General features: G+C 39.7%; 4 protein-coding genes and 1 long non-coding RNA gene across 8 annotated transcripts; 2 read left to right on the forward strand and 3 right to left on the reverse strand.

The window, feature by feature from the left end:
• The first annotated feature begins 332 nt into the window (after nt 1–332).
• Nucleotides 333–2,354, forward strand: LOC104757828 (5'-adenylylsulfate reductase-like 4). Its single transcript, XM_010480617.3, has 4 exons — nt 333–900; nt 1,029–1,216; nt 1,295–1,419; nt 1,643–2,354. Exons 1-4 carry the CDS (start codon nt 700–702, stop codon nt 2,071–2,073), a joined length of 945 nt encoding a protein of 314 aa, XP_010478919.1. The 5' UTR covers nt 333–699; the 3' UTR covers nt 2,074–2,354.
• Nucleotides 2,278–4,044, reverse strand: LOC104757827 (uncharacterized). Its single transcript, XM_010480616.3, has 7 exons — nt 3,885–4,044; nt 3,756–3,804; nt 3,396–3,654; nt 3,146–3,298; nt 2,817–2,922; nt 2,601–2,715; nt 2,278–2,513 (listed from the first exon to the last, which is right to left on the reverse strand). The coding sequence occupies exons 2-7, from the start codon at nt 3,801–3,803 to the stop codon at nt 2,475–2,477; spliced, it is 720 nt and encodes a 239-aa protein (XP_010478918.1). The 5' UTR covers nt 3,804; nt 3,885–4,044; the 3' UTR covers nt 2,278–2,474.
• Nucleotides 4,045–4,124: 80 nt separating this feature from the next.
• Nucleotides 4,125–5,992, forward strand: LOC104757826 (14-3-3-like protein GF14 omicron). 2 transcript variants are annotated; one of them, XM_087494384.1, is made up of 6 exons: nt 4,125–4,382; nt 4,749–5,055; nt 5,147–5,234; nt 5,350–5,459; nt 5,552–5,697; nt 5,805–5,992. In XM_087494384.1, exons 1-6 carry the CDS (start codon nt 4,316–4,318, stop codon nt 5,867–5,869), a joined length of 783 nt encoding a protein of 260 aa, XP_087350510.1. In that variant the 5' UTR covers nt 4,125–4,315; the 3' UTR covers nt 5,870–5,992. The 2 variants fall into 2 exon arrangements, with proteins under 2 accessions (XP_087350510.1, XP_087350511.1); XM_087494385.1 differs by lacking the exon at nt 5,805–5,992 and having other exon boundaries at nt 4,233–4,382; nt 5,552–5,705.
• Nucleotides 5,993–10,114: 4,122 nt separating this feature from the next.
• LOC147924461 (uncharacterized) lies at nt 10,115–11,152 on the reverse strand. Its single transcript, XM_087496793.1, has one exon. It carries the CDS (start codon nt 11,150–11,152, stop codon nt 10,115–10,117), a length of 1,038 nt encoding a protein of 345 aa, XP_087352919.1.
• A 429-nt stretch (nt 11,153–11,581) lies between these two features.
• Nucleotides 11,582–14,125, reverse strand: LOC104757825 (uncharacterized). Of its 3 annotated transcripts, none has more exons than XR_762529.3 (4): nt 12,775–14,125; nt 12,323–12,384; nt 11,958–12,143; nt 11,582–11,794 (listed from the first exon to the last, which is right to left on the reverse strand). It is a non-coding gene; the product is annotated as an uncharacterized LOC104757825 (long non-coding RNA). The 3 variants fall into 3 exon arrangements; XR_015586316.1 differs by having other exon boundaries at nt 12,240–12,384; nt 12,775–13,854; XR_015586317.1 differs by lacking the exon at nt 12,323–12,384 and having other exon boundaries at nt 12,775–13,469.
• Nucleotides 14,126–20,702: the final 6,577 nt, after the last annotated feature.

Genomic DNA, 20,702 nt, shown 5'->3' on the forward strand with positions numbered 1-20,702 from the left:
CCAGTTAATAAAAAAAAACCAGTCCACCTGGTATTGAATTGGGGCTAAATGCAGCCATGACTTCCAACCACCCCCCCATTTGTGAGTTTGATCCACGAGGTATTCAAGTGCAAGTCAGGAAATCAAAAGGGAGCTATCTCCATATGATGCGTAACACTACCACTCGCATGTTTTGGGCTTCCAAGAGAGTCTCTACTGAGGAAAGAGGCTCCCAATAACAACTCAACCTTCATTCCTAGCCATTGGATCAAGAGAGTCTCCTCAATCGTTGACGTGGCGAAAACGAGATCATAATCCGGCTTACATAAAGAATAAGAAAAAAAATCCGGTTTAATTTTTTTTCTTTTCTTTCTAGCAAAAAAAAAAAAAAAGAAAAAAGAAAAAAGCTTTGGCCTTTGTTCCTAGGAGGAGCAATATACCCAGAGTGACCAGCAGCAACCACAACCGCTTCTTCTTCTCCCTCCTCATCTTCCCATTGATCATATCCTTCATTATCTGCCCCCCCCCTAATCACAAATCCATTAACTTTGCATACAAATCTCTTCCTCAATCCCAAGAGGTATATTATCAACCTGTTTCTAATTTGTCGGCAACAACAACAACAAACAAATCTACACCATTTCTAATTCTGGGTTCTGTGAATTTCTTCTGTTGGGGGGGAGAGAGAGAGAGAGAGAGAGAGCTTCTGGGTATCGTTTAATGGAGAAGGGGATCTTGTTGCTGCTATTGGGCATGATGTTTTCGAATCTAACGTTCGCCGCCGTCGACGATTTCACCGTTAGGGTTCCGTTTTGTGCTACGAGGTCTACTAAAGATTACATCTTTGGGTTTCGAGATCAGACTTGTCCTGTTTCTGGTGTTGAATCAGCCGAGCGACCTCATTTTGTTGTCGTCACCGAGGTAATTTGGAATTAGAGTTTCTAGGGTTTCTGCTTGATTTGGAATTGATTCGATATCGAAATAATCTGTCCTTTTTTTGTTTTTAAATTTGGATACTTTTGCTTGTGGGTGTTGGTTTATTTGTCAAGGGTGATGAGCGTTGGTTGCAAATAGCTTTGGATATGATCCATAAGAACAAGTGTGACTATGTGGCTTTGCTCTTCTATGCATCATGGTGTCCTTTCTCAAGATCATTTAGACCGAGCTTCGATGTTATCTCTTCTCTCTTCTCCTCTATTCCTCATTTTGCGATTAAGGAATCATCCGTTAAGCCGAGGTCAGTTGATTATTTTTTAAGAGTGGCAATCTTTAACATTGTTAATAATGAGCTTTTGGATCAATTTTTGTGGTGCAGCACCCTTTCCAAGTATGGAGTTCATGGGTTTCCCACGCTCTTACTTTTGAATTCGACTATGCGGGCACGGTACCGAGGAACCAGAATGCTTGATTCTCTTGTTGCTTTCTATAGTGATGTTACCGGTAAGGTGTTTTGTGCTTATAGATGTTCTGGTAGCTTTTCATATTTCTAGTCTCTCTCTCTCTTCAGTGTTTTACCTTTATGTGGATACTAGTGTTTTCCGTGATGAGGTTAGGCGATTACTTACCAACTAAGGAGTTGGTTTTGTATACTGGTATTAGTTGTTTATGATCTTTTTCAACTGCTCAACCAGTGGAACTAACAAGGCTTGTTATGAGATTGTAGGCATCGAAACGCTGGATAAAACTTCTCTTGAGAGAAGCGTATTAGTTCCTCATCTCGAGAACGAAAACAACACTGAGCCAGAAAACTGCCCCTTTACATGGGCAAGATCACCCGAGAATATGCTTCGACAAGAGACCTATCTGGCTCTTGCCATTGTATTTGTCCTCTTGAGATTGCTCCACTTGATATACCCTACGCTCGTTGTGTTTATGAAATTCACTTGGAGACGGATTGCTCAGAACATGAGACTGGAAAGCCTGCTAGAACATACAGTTGGGTTTCTGAGCCGAGCTGTACAATTATGCATGCACAGGAGGAGCAATCTGCAGGGAGGAGCCATGAACGCCAGAGCATGGGCCTCCAAGTCTCTGGCCACTGTCTCAATTGGGGATTCAAGCTCATCAAACAGAGGAAGTTCAGCTTCTCAGTGACTTCGAGAAATTCTATAATATAGCAAATGTGGTCAGCTAAAATGTTTTTGGCTGTATCAGCCGTCTGTTACAGCTTTTCAGGAAAAGTTTTGCCTCTTTTCTGTATAATCAGCAGTTCCTCTAGACCAACAACTTTGGAGAGGGCTTAATTCATAGCTGAACATTTTGTAGTAGAAGTGTATATGTCATCAGATGGCAAGATTATAAAGTCAATTCATATATATATATATATATATATATATATTTTGTCAATATTACATCAGAATTGATCTTTGCCAAAACTTGTTTCCTCAAGTAGCTTCACATACATTGAATCATCAAAGGCAATCTTACAAAGTAGTACATAAGTTAAAGACTTGCACCAATCTGTTTGGTTAGTCCCCTAAAGGCCAAATCTTCCACTAATCGAGGTCTACAACTGCTACATCATTCTTCAGGATCTGCATTTCACATAAACCAAACTTAAAGTCAAAACTTGAATAAGATGTACAAAATCCCACAGAAGTTGTATGTTCTTCATGCAGTACCTGTGAAATGTAATCTTTTAATTTCTCACTAACTTGCGGATCCAAAGCTCTCTCAGCAAGATCGTAAAACAGAGTACTACCCTCTGGGCCACTCACTTTCTCCTTCTGCAAGAACCTGTCCATTTAGAAAAAGCATTTTACAAAGATCTTGGGATCAGTCATTATTCATTTACGAGTTTAAAACACGTATGCCTAAGGTTAAAAGAAAGGTCTAACCTTTGTTGGACTAACGTCTCCAGGGTCTGCTTGTTGTTTCCAAACACAGGATTATGCTCATCACCTTCATGCAGTCCCATTCGCTTCAAATGATGCCAAAGGGTTTCTAAAAATGTTGAGAAAGCGTAAAAGGTAAGTGGAAAGACACAAACGAATAAATTCTTGAATCAGGTGTGTCACATACATATACTCTTGATTTGATTCTAAAAACTAATTCAAATGTAGGCTCTTAAACAAATTCAATATAGCATACTCGTGACTTCAAACCTACAAATTTGCTCACTAACTATGATCCTTAGAATTGTAATAACGGTACATAGAAGGCATACCTTGAGGGATTTTACCACCTGCAAGCTGCACAATGGCAAGAACCGCAAACGTGAAGCCAGTCATAGGACTCGTGGTTTCATCCACAACGTACTTCCTAAACGTTTCGATTGGCAATTGACTAACAAGCACATACGATTTCGAGTCAACAGAACCTGTATTGATCGATAAAAAAAACCAAAACATTTTTAAGCTAATCCAAATCTAATCGCCTGACTTTGGAATCAAAGGCGGTCATCATCTTCATCTTACTCTGTGACTGAGGAGGAGGAGGAAGCCTAGTTTGAGCATTAGAAGAAGCACGAGAGCGTTGAAGCTCTTTCAAATCGTAACCAAAGACATTAGAGAGCTTGTTCTTGGCTTCGTTGATGACGTGTGTGGCGAGATTACGCTGGCGATAGTTCTTAGTAACAATCTGAGTCAGATCTTCTCTTTTAATTGGACACCCTGAGGTTTGGTGTGACTTGAACAGTATGAATCTTATCACCTCTGATACTAGCTTATCCGTTTCCTTCAATTTTTTTTTTTTTTTTGCAGAATTCAATAAAAATCCTTAATTTGAACCAAAATCGAAAGCCAAAAAAATTCCCAAATTTGAAGAATCTGGTTTACCTCTTTCGATATGTTAAATTGAGAGAGAGCATCTTCTTCATCGGCCATTCTGAAATCGAATCAACCAAATTAGGCGTAAATTAAACAGATGAATCGAAGGGATTTTTCAAGTTCTTCAAAGAGGTTCACCTGGAGGAATTTGGGAAGAGAGAGACACAGAGCGGAGGAGGACGATTAAAAGCTTCGCTAACCCTAATTTATGGTATTAATTATATTTATCAATTGGCGGGAGATAAATAAATAAAACAGAGAGACTCTGATCCAGGAAGAGGGTTTAGCTTTTAAGAGTGGGAGACAAGTGTGATTCATGAAAAAAACACAAAGAGGCATGGGGCACATCAAAAGGTCTAAATCCAACGGTTGATATCCGTCGTTATCATTATTTGAGGCTTTCCACTATCAGAGACTTTAATCTCAGCCGTTGATTTTGCTTCTTCCTGTCTTCAACCAAACCGCCAAAAAAAACTTCTTAATTATATCGTGACAGGCTGATAGCAGTTTTTTTTTTTTTTTTTTTTTATCAGAACGAAGACTCAATTCGAGCGATCTATAGAGAAGCTATGGAGAAAGAGAGAGAGAAGCAGGTGTACTTGGCGAAACTCAACGAGCAAGCTGAGAGATATGATGGTAAAAACCCAATGACCCGTAGCTCTTTTTAACTTTTGTTTGAAATTTCTTTAAGTAAGCCCTTAAAAGTTAAAACTCTGTTCCCTAGATCTCTCTGCTTTATTACTCTGTCGGAACATGTAGTAATTATTCTGTTACGGCTACTTCGAAATTTTTATTTAAAAAGATTCATGAGGTTATTAATTAGTGTTGTTAGCATCGATTTGTTTCCGATCTTATTCGATATTATCACCGGGGTTAATTGTAAAACTATGATGATGACTCTAGTAACCTCATAGTTTGTTTATTCTTTGATTCAATAATACTCAAATTATTTCTGTATGATGTGGTATCGATTCTTAGAACACGTGTTGTTGTTGTAAACAGATATGGTTGAAGCAATGAAGAAAGTTGCAGCTCTTCATGTGGAGCTCACAATTGAAGAGAGGAATCTTTTATCTGTTGGTTACAAGAATGTGATTGGTGCTAGGAGAGCGTCCTGGAGGATCCTTTCTTCGATTGAGCAGAAAGAAGAATCGAGAGGAAACGAACAGAATGCAAAAAGGATTAAGGATTACAGGACAAAGGTTGAAGATGAACTCTCCGTGATCTGTTACGATATTTTGGCTGTCATCGATAAACATCTTGTCCCATCCTCAACCTCGGGAGAATCCACTGTTTTCTACTACAAGATGTCGGTCTCTATTTCTTGAATTAAACTCACAACAAGAGATTATATATATGACACACACTTGAATTGTTTTTTTGGATTATTTTTTGTCTAGGAAAGGAGATTATTTCAGATACTTGGCTGAGTTTAGGTCTGGTACTGATCGCGAGGAAGCTGCCGAGCTATCACTCAAGGCGTATGAAGTATGTTTACCATTTCTTTTCTCTTGATCAAATTAGCTTAATTGCTAGGAAAGAAAGCTAAGTTTTTTTTTTTTTTTTTTTTTTTTTTTTTTTTTTTTTTTTTTTTATAATATAGGCTGCTACGACTTCGGCTAGCTCGGAATTATCTTCAACACATCCAATAAGACTCGGCTTAGCTCTCAACTTTTCTGTCTTCTACTACGAGATCTTGAATTCTCCAGAACGGTATTGTCCCGTTAAGAGCAAGTAACTTAATAGGCTAAAACTACATATATCCAAGTTCTAAAATGTTTTGAAAATTTTCTTGAATCGCTTAGAGCATGTCATTTGGCGAAGCGGGCGTTTGATGAGGCAATTGCTGAGCTGGACAGTCTTAACGAAGATTCATACAAGGACAGCACACTTATCATGCAGCTTCTCAGAGATAACCTCACTTTATGGACCTCTGATCTAGAGGAAATAGGTAAGTAGTAATAATAAACAACACACGAGATACAACATCTCTTTAGAACTTTATAGTACTTGCATTGAATGAATGCTTTATTATATACTTTTTTTTTTGTCTTGCAGGTGAACAATCTAAAGGCCACAACCCACAAGACGTGGTAAATATTATAAAACTAAATTTAATCTAAAGGAAAAGCTTTACACTTTTTTTTTTTTTTGTCATCTGGTTTTTCCATTCATTAAAAGAAAGGATTACAATATGTAACTTTATAGACTGATCAAAAGTTACTAAGGAAAAGTGATTTAACAAAGGATTACAATATGTAACTTTATAGACTGATCAAAAGTTACTAAGGAAAAGTGATTTAACAAAATCAACTTAACCCTCTAAAAATAGGCTCTTAAAGCTTTAGCCACTAAGGGAGAAAGAAACAAAAGTTTAAAGAGAGGAAGAAGGTCTCTCATCCTCAAAGAGTTCCTGTAGCCAGAAGGGGAACCCAATGGCTACATAAGATTGCACTAAGGCATGATCAGGAAGACTTTGAGCTATGAGAGAAGCTCCCCTTTTTGAACAAGGCTTCTCTAAAAAAACCCTCCATTCTTATATTCTAGCCAATAGCAGAAGCATATCTGATTGTTGATGCGCATAGGATGGCCAAGCTTTTGGTCTTAAGATTCCTCCGATCAGTTCAATGGAATCAAAAGCAAAGATGATTTTCGATTGTCTATGGCTTATCATGCTTTCGACAGACCACATGAAACTTTGAAAGGCTGCATCATCTGAAGTCAAATTGCCCACAAAAGCTTTTCTACTATGAAGAAGCACGGTTCCGATTTCATCTCTAAGGACCCAAGCTCCACCTGAGAAAGGGTTTTTCTTTTTATACCTTGAGACACCTATGTTGCACTTTAACCAACCAGGAGGTGGTGGTTTCCATTTTGCTGCATTACTTTTTTCCTCTGCTTCTTCCTCCAGGTCCAAATCGTTGTCAACCTGTTGCGACAAACTCCAAAGATCTGCATCCTCTCTGATTTTTTTGACTGTATCAAGGGGATCAAACATCTTTGCTTCAAAAAAGAAGGAGTTTCTGTTCTTCCACAATCTCCACAGAATCCATGGGAATAATCTTCTGGTCTCAATGGGAATGATTGCCATCTTTGCCATTCTATAAAGATAGTGGAAGTTTGAGTGAACAGAGAGTTCATCAAACCCATCTGGAGGATGTGGGAAGTTTGATAAAGCCCAGATCTGTCTTGCAAGGGTGCAGGTGAACAAAACATGGTTAATAGATTCCTCTTCGTTCCCGCAAACCTGACACCTAGGATCCATCTTAATTCCTCTTTTGGATATCAGATTGGTTACAGGCAAAGCATCACTGACAGCTCTCCACATAAATGCTTTGATCTTAGGAACAGTTTGAAGAGACCAAACCATATATTTAATGCCATTCAGGGATGGAAGCATTGTGACTTCGTTTAGTAACTATGGGTTCTTCAAAGTGCTAGCTAGCCAGTAACCTGACTTGACAGTGTACTCTCCACTTTTTGTGTGCTTCCAGCACCAATAATCATCTTTACCTGTTACTGGTTTCTGATTTTTAATGCAGCAAATATCATTGGGCAAGAAGTTAAAATCCAAAGCCTCAAAATTCCAACTTCTTGTGTTAGTGTCGATTAGATCCTCCACACGCAGTTCCCAGTCAAAGAGAGAGTTTTTTCTGTAAGGTGCTCGCCAGCCATTATCAAAAATCCAAGGATCCCACCATAGTCGAATGGATTTTCCATTACCAATCTTCTTTTTCAAACCCTTTTCCAAAAGTTCTCTGCCATGCACAATGCTTCGCCAACCGAAAGAAGGTCAATCACCAATCCCTGCCCCTAAAAACTCATCATCAGCAAAATATCTACTCTTAATGACTTGAGCAAAAAGGCAGTTGGGTTCTTGCAGGATTCTCCATGCCTGCTTAGCAAGGAGAGCTTGATTGAAATTTTCTAGGTCTTTAAAACATAAACCTCCATTTTCTTTGGACAATCTTTTCCCAACTCACCCAATGAATTTTCCTTCTGTGTTCAATAGCGTTCCACCAGAAATCTGACATTGCGCTTGTGAGGTTGGAAATTGTTGTTTTTGGCAACTTGAAACAAGACATGGCATACACAGGCGTTGCCATTGCAACAGCTTTAAGTAAGATTTCTTTTCCTCCCAGAGACAAAGATCTAGCAAACCAACCTGAAAATCTGGTTTTTAGTCTTTCTTTGATGTAATCCAGCATCTGAACTTTGGAACCACTGAAACATTCAGGAAGTCCCAGATACTTGGCTGCTCCACCCTCATCAAAGATGCCTAAAAGATCTTGAAGTTCCTTCTTTTTTCCTTCATCCACTTTGTCTCCAAAAGTAATCGAAGATTTGAGTACATTCATTCTCTGCCCAGAAGCATCACCATAAACTGTTAGAACACTCTTTAGAGCTCCACATTGGTGGGAATCCGCCTTACACAGAAACAAGCTATCATCTGCGAAGAGCAGATGATGAATTGAAGGTCCACACGGCGAGAATTGTATTCCATTTATTAGGCCATTTGCTTCAGCTTTGTTCATGAGATGTGTAAGACCTTCAGTGCATAAAACGAAGAGAAACGAAGATAAGGGATCACCCTGTCTCAAACCTCTTCTCGGCTTTATCATTCCAAATGGTTGGTCGTTGATCAAAACTGCATATGTGACTGTAGTGACGCACCTCATGATCCATTGGATCCATTTATGACCAAAACCTAAGGCTCCCAGTAACTTCTCGAGATAAATCCATTCTACTCTGTCAAAGGCTTTAGACATGTCAGATTTGATAGCCAGAAACTCCTTAGATATAGACTTATCTGTCTTTAAGCCATGAACTAGTTCATGCGCTATCAGAATGTTATCAGAGATGAGCCTATCAGGAACAAAGGCTGTTTGATTAGGAGAGACAATGTCTTGTAATAAGGGTTTAAGGCTCCTGATAAGAATTTTAGAGATGATCTTATACAACACAAAGCAGAGACTTATTGGCCTTAAATCTGACATATGATCCGGGTTCTCTTTCTTCGGTAATAAGCATATATGTGTATAGTTCCATTCTTCTGGAAAAAGACCCGAAACAAAGAAGCTCTGAATTTCTGAGGTGACTTGATTCCCGATGATTCCCCAATATTTTTGGAAGAAGAACCCTGTAAAACCATCAGCACCAGGTGCACTTGATGGTTTGATTGCAAAAACAGCTTCTTTCACCTCCTCCTTAGATACCAACTTGCAGAGTTGCTCATTCATCTCTTCTGTGACTCTGGGTTGGAAATCATGAAAAATCTCAACCAACGAATCGGGATTAGAAGATGAAAAGAGATCTTGGAAATAAGCAACTGCTACTGCTCCTTTAGAAGCCTCTGATTTCTGAGTATTTCCATTCACATCAACCAGTGTATCCAATCTTATTTTCCTCCTATTCGCTTTAACAGAGGCATGAAAGAACTTTGTGTTCTTATCAGCTGATTTGAAGCTGAGATATCTTTGAAAGAGCATTTGTGTTGTTCTCCTTTTTCCACTTACGAAGAGCTTTTCTGCAGTTTATCAACCTTTCCGATACCACTCCATTCCTTCTGATGTTCGAAGAGTTCCAAGCCAGAGCAATAGCATGTTTAACATTAGGTTTGTTGAAAAACCGTTTGTCAAAACGAAAATTACCTCTGTACGGCTCCTTTACTGATGATAGCTTAACCAACACAGGTCGATGGTCTGATCCTCTCTTCTCCATAAAAGTTTGATTGGATACAGGGAATTTTTTGAACCATTCCTTGTTCCCAAAACACCTGTCTAACTTGCTTTGAATCCACAAAGATCCTCTAGCTCCTCCCCATGTGAAACCATTCCCATAACTAGGTAGCTCGGCCATTTGACAACTTCCAATCATGTCCTTGAAAGGTAAAAACGAAGCGTCTCCTCTCTTTGGCCCTCCAAGCTTCTCACCATTATGCAAGATTTCATTAAAATCTCCCATCATACACCAAGCCTCAATTCTTTGGATTCAAATTCTTGTTATCCTTTCCCAGACTTTAACTCTTTCGCTCAACACTGGATGCCCATAGACACATGAGACATAGTAGTCCACTGCATCGAACTGTACATGGAAGTCAATCAGGTTCTTATCAAAAAACTTTATATCCAAGGTGACTCCCTCCTTCCAAAACAACGCTAAACCACCGCTTAGACCAACTGGATTTACGGTAAAAACACGATCATAACCCAACCAGCTTTGTACATCAACTACTACATTACTATTATTCTTTGTTTCCATTAAGAACAGAATCTCAGGGAAATGTTCTTTACGCATCTCCTTGAGACAAGGAATTGTCAGATCCTGAAACCGTCCCAGTCCCTGGCAATTCCAACTTATCATGCTCATTAACACTTGGACAGCCCCTCCTTTGGGGCTATCTCTTTGGTTTTGCGCTTAGCGGCTTTTGATGTAGACTCAGCCTCATCCGCAGCTTTTCTCTTTGGGCATGTCTCCGTTTCAAACTTTTTTCCTTCACCAAAGACAATGACTTCATTTTTCTTTCTCTGAGCTTTATATGGTCTTCTTCTTTGTTTAGTCTTTTTCAAAATATTCCCGGAGCAACCGGCTTCTGAGAGACCCGCGTTGAAGACCGTAGGACTATTCTGATAATACAAAGAAGAACCATAAAGCCCATCTCGCTCCCCTCCATCCGATTGAGTAAACTTGGTAACTGCTTCCATGTTTGTGTCTCTTCCCAAGCGGTTAGAAACATTGCTGAAGCTCCAAACAGGTAACTCTTTAGCTGAATCTTCAGCTTGGACCGCCTCACTTGAGTAACCAAAAACAATTCCTTTTTGTTTGTTAACATCAGTCGAAATCAAAGGAAGAGGTTCCAGCCTAAGGATTAACTTCGCTCTCAAAGGATCATTCTTCAGATCCTCTAGAGAGGATTTGATCTTGTCAATCTTTTCCATCCTTTCTGCTCCTTCTGATCCTCTCATATATTTTCTCATTTCCTTGATAACTTCAGCTGCCATCCTCGGCCTTCCTGTGATAGGGTCAATCCCGACTTGATCATCCCTTAAAACTCCAAATAAAGGATCTGAAACAGGGATTATCCGCGAGGGTGTGACCACTTCTTTCTTCTTCTTTAAATTTCTAGCTTCTTTCTGGTCAATCAAATCTTTCATTTTGACCGGACAGTTACCTTGCTCATGAGTGAGTCTTTGACAAGTGAAACACCTCTTCTGAATTCTTTCAAAATCAAAGAAGATTGTAGCCGGTCCTCCCTTGAAATTGACCACTTTTGATCGACGAAGTGGTCTAGAGACATCAAACTTGATCTTTACTCTGACGAAGTCATTAATTTGTGGCTGATCCGGGTCAAAAGCCACTTCTAGTACCTGACCAATGATTTCTCCCAAAGCTGTAATAGCCTGCATCGTGTAGTGATTCACCGGGATATTCCTGATTTGAACCCACACCGGTAAGAACTGAAGATAATCCTTTGGTGGATTCTCCCACTACAAGAAATATGGACATTACTAGCACACAGAAAATGCTACTAAAGGGCTTTCGTAGCGCATTTGAAAACGCTGTATAATGAGGAGCTATAGTAGACCCCCCTCCTACCATAGCAGTTTTTACGCGCTATGGTAGATTGACCTATTATAGCGCTAATACTCCGCTATTTAATATTATTAACTAGCGCTTAGTTCGTGCTATTATGTTTTTTTTTATAGCAAACATTTCGTGCCGTAAAATATTGTTTTGTTCATTTTGATAATGCTGTTGTAATGTATATTATTATGTTCTATATTTCAATTATTTGAAACCTATAGTGCATAAAATATAAATTGCAAATTGATTCATAAATAAAATTAATATTACATTAAATTTATAAAACATACATTTTACATAGAATCATTCTATCAAATACCCAAAAGATACAAATGATTGAATCACCAACAAAGTCATAAAGAAAAAGAAGGCAAGTACATTTCTTCACCAAACCAAGTAATAAAGAGACCAAAGCAGCCCTAGTAGATCTCCACTCATACCATCAGCATATCACCTTATAGTAACTGTAAGTGGGAAAAATAAAAGAGTGTCAGCATAATATAATTGAATCGGTTATAAGCAATGGTAAAACTCTTACTTTCCTAAGGTTGGTGAACTCGCAAATGTTACAAAGGATTAAACAAGAGATATGAAGAACAAGAAAATGGATTTAAAGTGTTTACAAACCTGGTTTCCAATCACCATCCTTTGAAATCCATCCCTCTCTTGTTGTAGCTATTCAATCTGGGACTTCAAAGCAAATGTGTTTTTGGCTTCCTATCTTGCAGCCATCTTACAGGCGGAGAAATAGAGAGAAGAACAAACTCGTTGGAGTTCATGGCAGCTAAAACAGGCCCCCTTATCGATCAATAGCTGTGAAAACAAATGCCAAATGAATTCATATATGATCCAAATGAAACAAAACACTGCGTGTTTCCACCACATGAAGCATAATGGAGAGTTGCGTACCCCCAACACCTACAATGTATAACCAAAGCGCCAAAGCGAAAACAAAACTACAGAATTAATTTTTTCAATTAGAGAATCTCTACATTCATTATGAAGAGGTGTGATTCCACCATCGTCTGCTCTGTTGACCACTTTGTGAAGAACACTACAAAACACATCCAAAGAACACAAATCTGTATCAAACATTGGTAAGCTAAATCTGTATCTGCCAAAAGTATTTGTTTTCTTAAGATCTGCAACGTTTCTTCACACCAAAAGATATCACTTATCTGCGAAGAACTCAAGAGAGAAAAACAGAAACCACATAACCACAAGAGAGAAAACAGAGAAGATTGGAAAGAGATTCTTACTCGCTAAGAACCAAACCATGACTAAAGAAGACTATGACCACCAAAACGAATTTGGAACCAAGAGTCACTGATTTGGTAATATGCGAACTAGCAAACCTAACAATCTACAATGAGATCCCAGAAAAAAAACTAACTTCACCTAAATATCTTAACTTAAAAAACAAAAAAAAAAACACTTTTTTTACCTTGGATCAAAATCAGCAATTGAGGATTTATTATTCTTCAACAAGCTCCAACAGATGGGAACACTTGGTATCTAGTCCGAAACCAAGATCTTGATACACCGAGGGTGACTACTTGGCTTCCTATAAATCGCCGTCTCTAGCCGCTGATACTAAGCGTTCGCAGGATAAAAATCCAAAGTAAACTAAAAGAGAAAGAAGATTTTAGATATCATTAATTAGAGAAATCTTTGGTCTCAAACCCACCACCACCAAGCTCGCTTAGAGTCATAATCAATCTCAGATCCAGAATTTGAATCGGAGGGAAGCGGAAGCGTCGTTGGTGGTTTTGTCTGGAAGGTCGATTGTGATACCCGAAGAGGAAGGAGCTTCGACGGGAAGTTTGGGTTCTCTTGCTCCAGCAGATCTCAACTTCATCTAAAGATGCCGAATTCATATTCTTCAAAAGAGATAGAGAGAGAAAAACAGAGAGAGATAGAGGAATTTGGGAAGAAGGAGAAGCCTTAGGATTTGTGTGAGAAGAATTTGTCGGCTTGAACATTTATTTTTGGGAATTTTAAGATTTAGGGTTAATGGAAAGAGGGACAATGGATGAGAGGAAGAACTTTTTTCTTTTTAAGACTTAAGACGAAAAAGGATTGTTTTTTTCTCTCGTCATGAAAAACAAAAAATTTGGGTTAGTGTATTGCCTCCAAAACAAATTTTCAACTATAGTAGCGATTTTTTTTCCCGGGATAATGAAATTTTTTCCTAGCACGAATTTAATGCTATCGTATAATTGGACATTCAATTTTGACACTTTTAGTAGCAGTTGTTGAATTAGTGCTACTGTGATCTGCTACCAATGTCCTAATTTCTTGTAGTGTCCACCCATCTATCAATCACAATCGACCATTCGTTGAATGAATGGACCCTCTTCTCCAAAACCCTTTCCAAATCATGCTCATACTGGAAAACGAACTGAAAACTCTCTTTCGATAAGGCCACTCCTCTTACTCTGTGGTAAAGCTGCCATTTTCTTGGGAGATCTCTGACCAAGTTGGAGACCGATTGACAAGCTGGGTTCAGGACCCTACCCATCAGACTAAGAACATTTTTCTCGCTTGAACAGAACTCTGGTAGATCTGGCATGTTAAATGGGACATCCTCTTCTTCCTCCAAAGACATCCCTTTCATAGCTTTATCTAATCTCGAAGACATCAACCAGAAGGGAAACAACAAGGTAAACCGAACTGAGCTCAAGAACAGAAGGATTTTACCCAAACCCTTTACAGAAGAACAGATCGATAAAGAACCCTAGAAAACTTTCGACAGAAACAGGTTACTCTTGATAGATATTTTCCAAACCAAGGTTAAAAGAGTACTAAACAGGTACGACTCTTGCTAAGAGGGAGAGGTTTCCCTACACTAAAGCTCCAACGTTCGATAAAGTAGACACTCTAAATGAACAAGAGACTTCTGAGCCCAAAGAAGGGAATGTTATGTATCAAGAGAATCCTGAGCTTTACACTTTTCTTATATTCTTTTATTTTTGACCTATTTTCATAAAATTTAATATGCATAGCATCATAACTCTTGTAGAACTAATGAAGTGGAGAAGTTAGAAGACATACACTTCTTTGGTACCGAAAAGACTTTTCTTCTTGCGACAAGGTTTTGAGTTGGCGAAGGATACCTCATTTATAATTTATCACTCTTTTTTTTTTTTGTGTACTTTTGTTTTATTTTTTATTTTTAACATTTATATGAAAACTTATGTGTCGTCCTGCGTCCTATTGTGTTGATATGGAAACGTCACGACTCTGTCCTCTATCAAACTGAGATGACTTAAAATCTCAGTTAGCCAATAACTAGAGAAAAGGGGTGCCATTGTTTAGGGCGACACGACACCCAACCACCAAACCCAACCACCAATGTTTCGAGCTTTTGATCCTACATTTATTTTTATTTACATATTTAAAAAACGTTTACATGATAAAAACCAAATAAATATGTTAACATTAAGGGTTTGAATGGTAACTACAGTCAGAACGGCCAAATCCGTCTGCGGTCTGGACCGCTCCATTTTTAAAGTAGACAACAGACTGTTGTGGACTAACTTTATTTGTATGCAAAAGCGGTTCGCAGTTGGTCTGCTCCGGTTTTGTCTCTGCTTTATTTAGACCATACCACTGCGGACTACATTTGCTGAATGATAAATAAAAAGCGGTTCAGTCTGCAAACGGATTTATCTGCCTCAAACGCTGCAACCATTCACACCTTAACCACTGCAACCATTCACACCCTAAGTCTCTGGAAGTGTGTAACTTGCCGGCTTATGTTTCCCTTGTTTGTGTTTAGTGTTAGGTGATTTAGATGTTTTTCACTTTTTTGTTTTCAACAGATGTAATCTCTGATCAGTTTCTAATATAAAATCAGATGACAAAAAAAAAATTATATATGTTAACCTACCAAATTTGGATAGTGAGTTTAGTTAGGAAGAGGGCAGGGTGGGTTTGGGGATTTTTAAGAAGATAACTTCGAAAACGGTTAGGCCACTAATTTGTATAAATCAGGATCGGACCTAGGAGAATATAACATTTAGTCATTTTGCATACATATTCTTAATAAAATAAAAATATTCATAACAATTAGTTACTAGATATATTTTCTGAATAATAGTTTTGAGAAATTTAAAACTAACTTGCCATCTGGCACCGATGTTATCAAAACATGAAACAACCAAAGGTGGCCTAGGCTGAATTCTAGAATGGAAATTGTTGGATATGGATGAACTAGTTAGAAAAAATGATTCGAACAAAATAGGTTGAATAGCATGTTGTATAAGCGGTGTGTAACGCCGGATCGTAACATACGGTGAATTTAGATGATGACTTTTTTTTTGTCAGCAAAAGAAATCAGCTCAAACGAGTCAATTTGCGGGAAAATTGTTTACAAACAAAATAGGATGTGGAGATGAAAGCGCGCGGCGCGCCAAAGAATCCGCTCGTAAATTAGCATTTCTATGAACGTGAACTAAAGAGAAAGAAGAAAACTCCTCCCTGTCACGCTGGATATCGTCTAGATAAGATGCAAAGGCCGGCCAATCCTGAGGCGAAGACACCATCTTCACCAAGTCAGAACAGTCCGTATAAAAGACCACCTCCCGGAAATCATGTCCAATCATACAGCGCATCGCCCAAGTGAAAACTTTAACTTCTGCATGTAACGGAGACAGACTGCGCCGGTAGTTGGTTGCGCCATGCAATGGGGCGCCATGGGAAGAAGTGCAAACCCATCCTGCACCTGCAAAAACATCTGTTTCTTTCCACGAACCATCCACAAAACACCGATGACCTGAGAACACCGACGGGAGTTGACATCCCAGAGTCCTAGTAGGCAAAACACGCGGGGAGGAGGGAACCTCGTCCAGCTCAAAATCCACCTGAGCCTGCTGCCAAGTCTACACCTCTCCTACCGCCACCCGGACAACGTCGTCAGGTCGTTCGACCTCATTCTAAAAAACCCGAGCGTTCCGAGCTTTCCAAATATACCACATTAACCAAGAGAAAGCTGCCACTTGTGATCCCGGATTTGTAGAACCCAAAGATGGTCCACATTAGCATATACAGATTTTGTAGGGAAGTGAAGCGACCCCACTGGAACAAGTGCTAATGCCCATGCCTGGCGAGCTGGTGGGCACAGGAAAATAACATGATTGATATCCTCCACCTTAGCCCCACACCGTGTACACAGGTCATCACAATCAATCTCGCGTCATCTCAAATTAGCCGATACCGAAATACTACCCGTCAAGACTTGCCACATAAAATGCTGTAGTTTTGGCGGGCATGGGACCCTCCAAACCTTAGCCAGAAGAAGAGTTATCTCTCGACTTGCCCCAGAAGCCTGAAAAGTGTGGGGGATAGCTGAACGCTCCACCGCATACCCTGATTTTACCGTGTATTTTCCATGTTTTGTATTAGATGATTACTGAAATGTGCATATTATCACTTTTTTTAAAAGAGTATTCGACCCTTTTCTCAAGCATAAAATTACATATGACAATGAAAGTTTTCTCTATTGTTCTAGGCTAAGATACAAGAGAAACAGAAGAGATTTTGTGTTTTGTTTCTCTGTCACCAAAGTTTCTCTCGAACTTTGATTTTGTGAATCTAAATTTTTCTTTGTTTTTTTTTTTTTCTGTTTTTGTGCGGAGGAACATAATTTTATAGGAGTAAAAGGTTTTGATCGTATGTTTGCAACCACATGTCTATAGATGTAAGCATTTATTCAAACATTGCAATGGTTAATAAAATAACCACTGAATTACATTTTAATTTCCAACATTCCTCCCACATTTAAGTGTACTCTTTGATTCATGAAATTAACAACATAAACTAAACTCATGCATAGATGAAAACATCATAACGATTGAATTAATATCTTAGTGATATTACACATTTTGAATATCCGAGAATTAGGATGTCCAACAAAATGAATCCTTTCAACTTATTTGGGTAAATAAAGATAATACACACACAACTTTTCACACTACTCTAAGTGTTTATTCTTGACACTATTATAAGCCATGTGTCATTATCCATTCATGAGCATATAGGAAGCTAAGTCCAAGCTTCTTGATGCGGGTCTATTTCATACTCATATAGGTAGATCTTTTAATCTTGCACCTGTAAATGCAATTTTTCAAAAAATCTATTAAGAAGAGAACTTCAACCTAATCCTTTCTTGCAGGTTCAAGCACTTACTTTGGGATGATACAACAAGTGCTTCAATATTTAACTGTGAGCTTTCCACATTGAATTCAGCCTCTAACGTTGTATTAGAGGGGAATTGGGTATCCCACAACTAAAAATCTCAAATGGACTTTAAACTCATCCCTCTAGCCGACTTGATCACCAAGTCTCTAGCTAACCCTTTTGTCTAGTATCCGCTAGATTGTGTTCAGATCAAACAAACTGTATGGTAATTGCCCCATGAGTGATCAACTCACGTATCATGCTATGTCTAACACCCAGGTGTCATGACTTACCATTATACACTTGGCTATAAGCTCGAGCCAAAGTAGCTTTACTATCACAATGTATACAAATTGATGACTGGTCTAGGCCACAAAAAAATCTCATAGACTAAGTTTCTTAGCCAATTTTGCTCTTTAATGGCAGCCGCTAACGCTAGGAAGTCCGATTCCATAGTCAAACTTGTTATATAAATTTTTTTTCTAGAAGTCCAAGAAATGGCACCTCCTCCAAGCAAGAACACCCAACCACTTGTAGAAGAGTAACTTTTTACGTTGTAGTTCAAACTCGCATCGGAATATCCTTCTAAAATCGAAGGAAATCCGACATAAGATAAATCATAATTTATGGTTCTTTTTAAGTACTTAAGCACCCGTCTTATAGCTTGCCAATGGTGAGTATTAGGGTTACTAGTATATCTACTCAACTTTCCTACCGCATAAGCTATATTTGCTCTTGTACTTGTCATGGCATACATTTAGCAGCCAATTAGTTGTGAGTACTCGAGTTATGAAATCATTTTTCCCGTATTAGGCATAAGCTTCACAGTCGCATCCATAGGAGTGCTCACGAGAGAACATTTCTCATAATTGAATATATTTAGCACCATTTATTGTAATGAGATTGAGATAAACATAGGTCTTTGCTCTCACGCTTGATTCAAATTCCAAGAATCACATCCGTCTCCCCCATGTCTTTCATGGCAAAATTTGATGACAAAAACTCTTTTGCAAGTTCTACTTGTCTTAAGCTGGTACCAAAGATCAACATGTCATCCACATATGGGCAAATGATTACTCCATTACCGGAATCATCAAATTTGCTATATAAGCACTTGTCCGCTTGATTCAACTTGAATCCTGTAACACCCGCAAACCAAATTTTGGTATTTTGGTAAGGGTGTCGATCGACACCTCCTAGTGAGGCATCGATCGACACCAATTGTGGTCGGTTTGGTCGGTTCAATTTTAATTGTCCGGTTTGCGTGGTTGGTTTAGGGAATCCCTAAATCGAGTTTTAAAGGAAGAAAACGACCTAGGGTCGTGTTGTTTTGTCTTATGCGCCGTTTTTGAGAGAAAACACAAAGAGAGAGTGTTCTTGAGCTATTGGGAAGAGATTGAGAGATTCCTTGCTGTTCTTGGGAGATCCAAGGCTGGGAAGGTGCTAGAAGCTTGCTAGGAGTGAGGGAATTCGTTCTTGTTGGTCAGAATCTTCCTGCAAAGAGGTGAGTGCATGACCATGGCTTATCTAAGCTAAGATCTCTAGATTCTATGTGATTTGGTGCTTATGTGGTTGTTTCTTTGAGTTCTCTATGATATTTCGTTGCTGTCTGGGCTGGGTTTGGCTTCTGGGAGTGCAAGGAGCGGATTGGAGAAGCTTGGAGGCGAGATTCGGAGTTTCTGATCGAGGGAAAATCGCTGCTCGGCATCGGTGTCGGTCGACACCAGTTGGGGTGTCGGTCGACACCAACGCGAGGACGGCTCGGGACTTTAGCGAGTGTCGAACGATGCCATGTGGAGGTGTCGGTCGACGCAAACTAGGGTTTTCGGGAGTGTCGGGCAGGGTGTCGGTCGACACCAGATAGTCAGTGTCGATCGACACCATCTGGTGTCGGTCGACACCCCTTGTTCAGTTACGATGGTCGTTGCATGCTATGTATATTGCCTGGTTTGTTTTATTGATTGTTGTTTGTGGCATGTAGAGATCTTATTGCTTGTGTGTATAGCCCAGTAGATGGGAGGATTGCCTCACTGAGTGTTTATCAAATACTCATGCATCTCAATTGTGTTTGTGGTGCAGGTAAAGGCAAAGTGTGATCGTGGAATCAAAGGCAATGAAGAGGAGGATGTTCTAGGGACTTGATTGTATGGTTATCTGGCATTGTTAGGTTGCTAGAATTGAGTCTTAGAGCATTGTTAGGATTGCTGGTTGTTTGATTTATGCTGTTTGGGATTAATGCTGGATATTACTTATTTGGTTATTGGATATTGTTTTATTGGTTATTTATTGGTATGTGGTTCCGCTGTTGGATTGTGAATGTGGTTAGGTGGCTAGTGGGTATGGGACCACTAGTTGTAATTATTTAATTATATTATTATTTATTATTTATTTATTAAAAAAAAAAAAACGGGAAGGGTTGCTTCATTTTGGTATCAGAGCCCTTACGGTTCTAGGACTAGGGTTCATTGTGCTTTTGCTGTTGATGTTTAGGATTCCATGCTATGATTGATTGTGTGAGTCGGTCAATTGAGTGTGGCATGAAGTCCTAGTACATCCTCTTCGAGCCTGTGTTGTGATTCCACGGTAAGTTGTGTTTCTTGTGTATTAGAATTATTGTTTGCTTAGCCTTCTGTTCTTGGATGATACAGATGGTTAGGGGTGAGGATGCTGTTGGTCGCGGTCGTGGTCGTGGGCGTGGTCGTGGTCGGGGTCGGGGACGAGGTCAGGTTCCTGAGGCCAGTGTGAGTGTGACCCAGAGCATGGCCAGTGTGAGTGTGACCCAGAGCATGGCCAGTGAGGAGGTGGCGGAGTCACAGGTTCATCCTAGTGTGTCTGGAGACCAGGCTGGTTTGGGTGACGGCAGGGCGGATGGGCCCGGTGTCGGTCACGGTGTTGCCCCGGGTGTGGGGGTTGCAGCGGAAGGTGCTCCAGGCAGGGAGGATGTCTTGATGGACTTGCTAGCTCAGGTTCTACAGCGACTTCCAGCAGTTGTGCCGCCAGTGGTTGGTGGGCAGGATCCAGTAGTGCCGCCAGTGGTTGGTGGGCAGGATCCGGTAGTGCCGCCCGTGGGTGGTGGGCAGGGTCCAGCGGTGCAGCCTGTGGCGGGTTTGCAGGCAGATGTGCAGCCGGGGGCCGAGGTTGTGGATGCTCAGTATGTGCGGATGATGGAGCAGCTGCGGCATGTGGGAGCAG

Source organism: Camelina sativa, chromosome 17 (genome assembly GCF_030686135.1).
Source record: "Camelina sativa cultivar CO46 ecotype springtype chromosome 17, ASM3068613v1".
Taxonomy (NCBI): domain Eukaryota; kingdom Viridiplantae; phylum Streptophyta; class Magnoliopsida; order Brassicales; family Brassicaceae; genus Camelina; species Camelina sativa.